Source organism: Condylura cristata, unplaced genomic scaffold, assembly GCF_000260355.1.
Source record: "Condylura cristata isolate star-nosed mole 26May11 unplaced genomic scaffold, ConCri1.0 scaffold00068, whole genome shotgun sequence".
NCBI lineage: Eukaryota > Metazoa > Chordata > Mammalia > Eulipotyphla > Talpidae > Condylura > Condylura cristata.
This window is the reverse complement of record NW_004567169.1, coordinates 164663-169030: the sequence shown is the minus strand read 5'-3', so window position 1 is coordinate 169030 and position 4368 is coordinate 164663. Positions and strand designations below refer to the sequence as shown.

Genomic DNA, 4368 nt, shown 5'->3' with positions numbered 1-4368 from the left:
GGGCACGGGCCGCCCCGCCCTTCCCAGAGGGAGCAGGGTCGGGACCGCGGGGTGTCGCCGGTGCCCACTGGCCTGCCGGGGACGCCGGGGCGCCGCAGCTCGCTCCTCCTTGAGGGAGCCCGGTGCCGGCCTCCGGGAGCTGCAGCCGGTCCGACGGGAAGGCCCGCCTGGCCACCGACACCCTCTCGAACAAGTGACCTGAGCGTTTCGAGGACCGCCTGGCATGGTTCGCAGCTTCCTCAAAATCCTTCCAGTTTGTTAAGTGGTCGTGCTCGAAATTTTAGATAAAACTGACACTCAGAAAATTGTTGTTTGTACAACCCCACTTCCTAGCAGGCGGAAGGTGGCCAGCGCTGGAGTCCAGCGGCGCTGGTGCGGTCAGCACATGAGTGGGCACCTGACTGGATTAAACGTGTCGCAGCAGCGTGGGAACCAAGAGACAGCCGAAGTGCGGCGGAAGGAAATACCCTGTGCAGAGAGCGAGATGCGCGCCTTTCCTAACCAGCAAAGCTAGCGTTGGGGCAGTCAGGGCAGGCGGCCAGATGAGAGGACAGGCCACTGCCACCTGCCCAGCCCTGAAACAGGAGCCCTAGAAAGCCCCCAAAAGACAAAACAAAACAACCGCAGGCAGCGGCAGCAGCACGGCACCCGCACAGCAGGCGCCTGTGGCCAGAGCCCAGCACAGGACCTGCAGGCAGGGGGCCTGCCGGTCTGGGCAGGAGACCACGAGCCCCAGGGGTGGTCACCTTTGTCTTACAAAGGAGACCACACGCCGAGACCATGGGTGGCAGCCGCCTCGGCCAGATGGCGTCAGGGAGGGTCACCCGGAGCCTGGACAGCACCGGCCGGGGTCATGGTCACTACTGGTGTCAGAGACACCCGGTGCCCACCGCTCTGGGAGAGGGTGGGCGACACCAGCAGCAAAAAGCTTCAAGGTGCCAGGCCTGTGTGGGGGTCCCTGCACGGGGTGGAGACATCGCCTCTCCTGCAGGAGCAGCCCCTCCTTTCTGCCGTTGGGGGCTGGCAGGGCCCAGGGCCCTACTTAGAGCCTCTCTCGGCCCCACCCACACATGCGATTGGGCCACCTTTACGCTTGTGGCTGATTGGACTATCTGCCACCAATCAGCTCATAGGTTGCACCTGATTGGTCTAGGCTGCCACCCAGCTGCATAAAAGGGCTCTGAGCCCCCCCCCCCATGAGTCGGCCAGACGCTGGTGGCCCTGTATTTCCCACCACTGAAGCAGCTGGATTGGGAACAAAATGAGTTTTATCGGGGAGCACTCAGGCGAGGAAATGCGGCTGCTTTGGCAGAGCCGTGCTTGCTTCTGTGGAGCGCGTGCCGCCTGGCAGGAGGGCATAAATGAAAGTCTGTCCTGCAAAAGGAGAGTCTGGGCAGGGGGTTGTCATGGGCAGAGCTGTGGCTGCACACAGAAGGGGCTTGTGGGATGGGAAGTTGGCTTCCTGTTGGGGGTTGCAAGCCTGGAGGGGGGGCAGGCCTGAGCTCTGGGTGTACATACCCTCCAAGTTGTCCCTACAGCCAGTACCCGTGTCCGAAGTGTCCTGGTCAGTGCTTTACTCTGTTACTGCAGCCTCAGGGCAGAGCAGCAGCAGGTGTTGTCTCTCCCTCGTCTGTGGTGACAGTTGTGCCCCAGAGGCTTTTTGTGCACCTGTGTGCCTTGGGTCTGGAATGGACCAGTCAGGTGCAACTTACGAGCTGATTGGCACTCAGTGATCCAATCAGCCACAGGATTGAAAAATGGTCCAATCAGATTCGTGGGTGGGGCTCCCTGAGGCCCTAGGTCAGCGTCCTGCGAGCTGAAGGTTCCAGCTTATCTAGGGGTGAGGTGCTACAGAGTTGACCTCAGGAAGGAAGAGGCGCTGAAGACCTTTGCGGGGACCAGGCCTGGGAGCCCAGCGCCCGGCCTGGTGTGGTCACAGAGCTGTTTGCTGTTGGTGTCTCCCAACAACTTGTAAGACTTTAGTACATTGGGTGTCTCCATCACTGCCTCTGGGGACCAGTGATGAGCATCACTACAGACCAGCACTGTCCAGACTCCTGGTGACTGTTGGCAGCCATCACTGACACCATCTGGTGAGGCAGCAGCCACCCGTGGGCACGACTTGCTCTTTGTCTCCCTGTCTGTGAGACACACCCCAGGGTGGCGTCCCCGGAGCCCCAGGTCCCTGGCAGTCGTGCGCGGGAGAGACCCCAGTGACTCTCCTCCTGCCAGGCCCTCTCTCATCAGCTATGGCCCACGGGCCCCCAACTGTGTGGGCGTTGTATTGCTACAGCCCTTGGTTTGGGTTTTGGCTTTTTGGGGCTCTCTTGTCCTAGAACCAGGACAGGCAGATAGGCCATTCGGGTCTGCCCAGGTATCCCATCCTGCCATCCAGTCTCCTGCTCACTCCTATTTCAAATTCATTATTGTGGCTTTAAAAAAGACGTTTCCTAACACCATCCATTGAAAAGGCCTGTAACTATTCACCAACTCAGTAGCGACGAGCAGCCATAGTGCCTGTTTGTGCTCAGTCTCCCTGAAGGAACATGGCTTGAGAAGATGTGTGGGTGACCAAAGGGCATTTGAGGAGCCTAACTTAAGACATCCTCATCGCAAACAAGGGAAGATGAGGAGACAGAGGGAACAGAGACCAGCAAGACTAAAACCAATGACTTGAAAACCAGGCGCTTCAAATCCCTAATTACTAAGGATACATACATACTTATATATATATATATATATATACATACATACTTATATATATATATATACTTATATATATATATATAAATAAACCTTTATATATATATATATATATATAAAGGTTTATTTATCTACGCACACAGAACTGGGGTACAGGCCAGAAGCAGGGGCGGTGAGAGGCTTCACCAGAGAAAGAGGGGAGCATAACTGCAGATGGACCAAGTACACTGCTGAGGGGGGCAGCGGGAGGGACAGAAGAGGTCTGCTGTGCCATGTGGGTCAGCTCTGGGGTAGGATCGAACTTGCACCGAAACAGCTGCAGCTGGCTTGCAGTGCTGTGTCTTAAGCCCCCTCTGTGCCACCAGGGAAGGCCCAGGGTATATTTTTAATTCTTTGTTCACTTTTGAGGATGCTGACAAACTAGGACTTGTTGAATAGGACATAGAGGGAGAGCATCAAGCATTTAGCCTGCATTTCTTTCGAAAATGTGTATTTTTAACCAGATGATGATGGAAAAAAATTCTCAGTATACTAATCCCATTAATAAGTGAAGGAGAAATAGTAAGATTAAAACACATTTTTAGGGTCTGCCTGGTGGCCCAGGGGTTGAAGTCTCAGCTCTGTCAAGCTATTGGCAGTCATGGAGGCCTGAGTCCGTCCCTGCCAGGGGGTGACCTCAGGGCAAGAGACCCCTCCTGTTTCCCCGCTGCTCCCTCAGCAGTGCATCTCAGTGGATCCGCCTGTTCTGCTCCCCACTCTGTCTCTGGGAAGTCCTGTCACCCCCTGCACTTCTGCCCTGCACCCCAGTTCTTCTATGTTTAAATAAAAATAAGTCTTAAAACTTTTTTCACTTTAATGAATGTATCTGCTAATTAACATCACAAAGGACAGTTAAAATAGTAGAGTCACTTGATTAAACTGCACAACCCCAAGACTCAGACAAAAGTCCCCAGGACTACAAGCCGACAACTCCAGCTCCACAGGTGAACGCCTGCTTTCTGTATAAAGATCCGCAGGAGAAGAACCTAACACCCAGAGTCCTCCCTGTTTCTGCAACTTTTTAATGAACCTCAACTTTTTTGAGTTTTAAAAAACAGACCCTCCCTGGTGATGCAACGGGTTAGGAAGCAGCACAGCAAGCTGGCCCCAACCACTTCAGTGCGAGTTTGATCCCTCGCCCAGGAGCTGACCCCCATGGCGCGGCCACTGCTCCCTAGCAGTGTCCTTCGTCGACCTGCCTGCTCTGCTCCCCACTGCCTCTGGTGACGCCTCTCATGGCCCCTGCACCTCTGGCTCATACCCCAGGTCTGTGTGCAGATAAATAAACCTTTGGGAAAAAATAGACTGGCGGAGCGGTTGCAGCTTATTGGGGTCGTGATGTAAGCAACACGAAAGTCGACGGGGAGACCTGGTCACCCACTGTACACCGGAAGATGAGCTGTAAGTCACGAGATGTTGGGGAGTTTGCCCAGCCTCGCGCTCCCCGCGCCACGTGGCCACTCGGCGCGTGCGCACTGCCGCCCTACGGATACGTGCCGCGCGGCGGGGCGACCATGGCGGCGTCCGGGCAGTGTCCCCGCCCCTGCCAGCGGGAGGGCCGTGTCCGCCGCTCCGAGCCGGGAGCGACCTCCAAGGGGCGAGCGCCCGCAAAGGCCCGGCTCGCCC

General features: G+C 56.1%; 1 protein-coding gene across 1 annotated transcript in view; it reads left to right on the top strand.

Moving 5' to 3' along the window:
- The first annotated feature begins 4256 nt into the window (after positions 1-4256).
- The window catches only part of NARF (nuclear prelamin A recognition factor), a 3365-nt gene continuing 3253 nt past the window's right edge, over positions 4257-4368 (top strand). The window contains exon 1 of the mRNA XM_012734735.1: positions 4257-4339. Coding sequence (XP_012590189.1) covers positions 4257-4339 — 83 coding nt within the window. The remainder of the gene's footprint in view (positions 4340-4368) is intronic.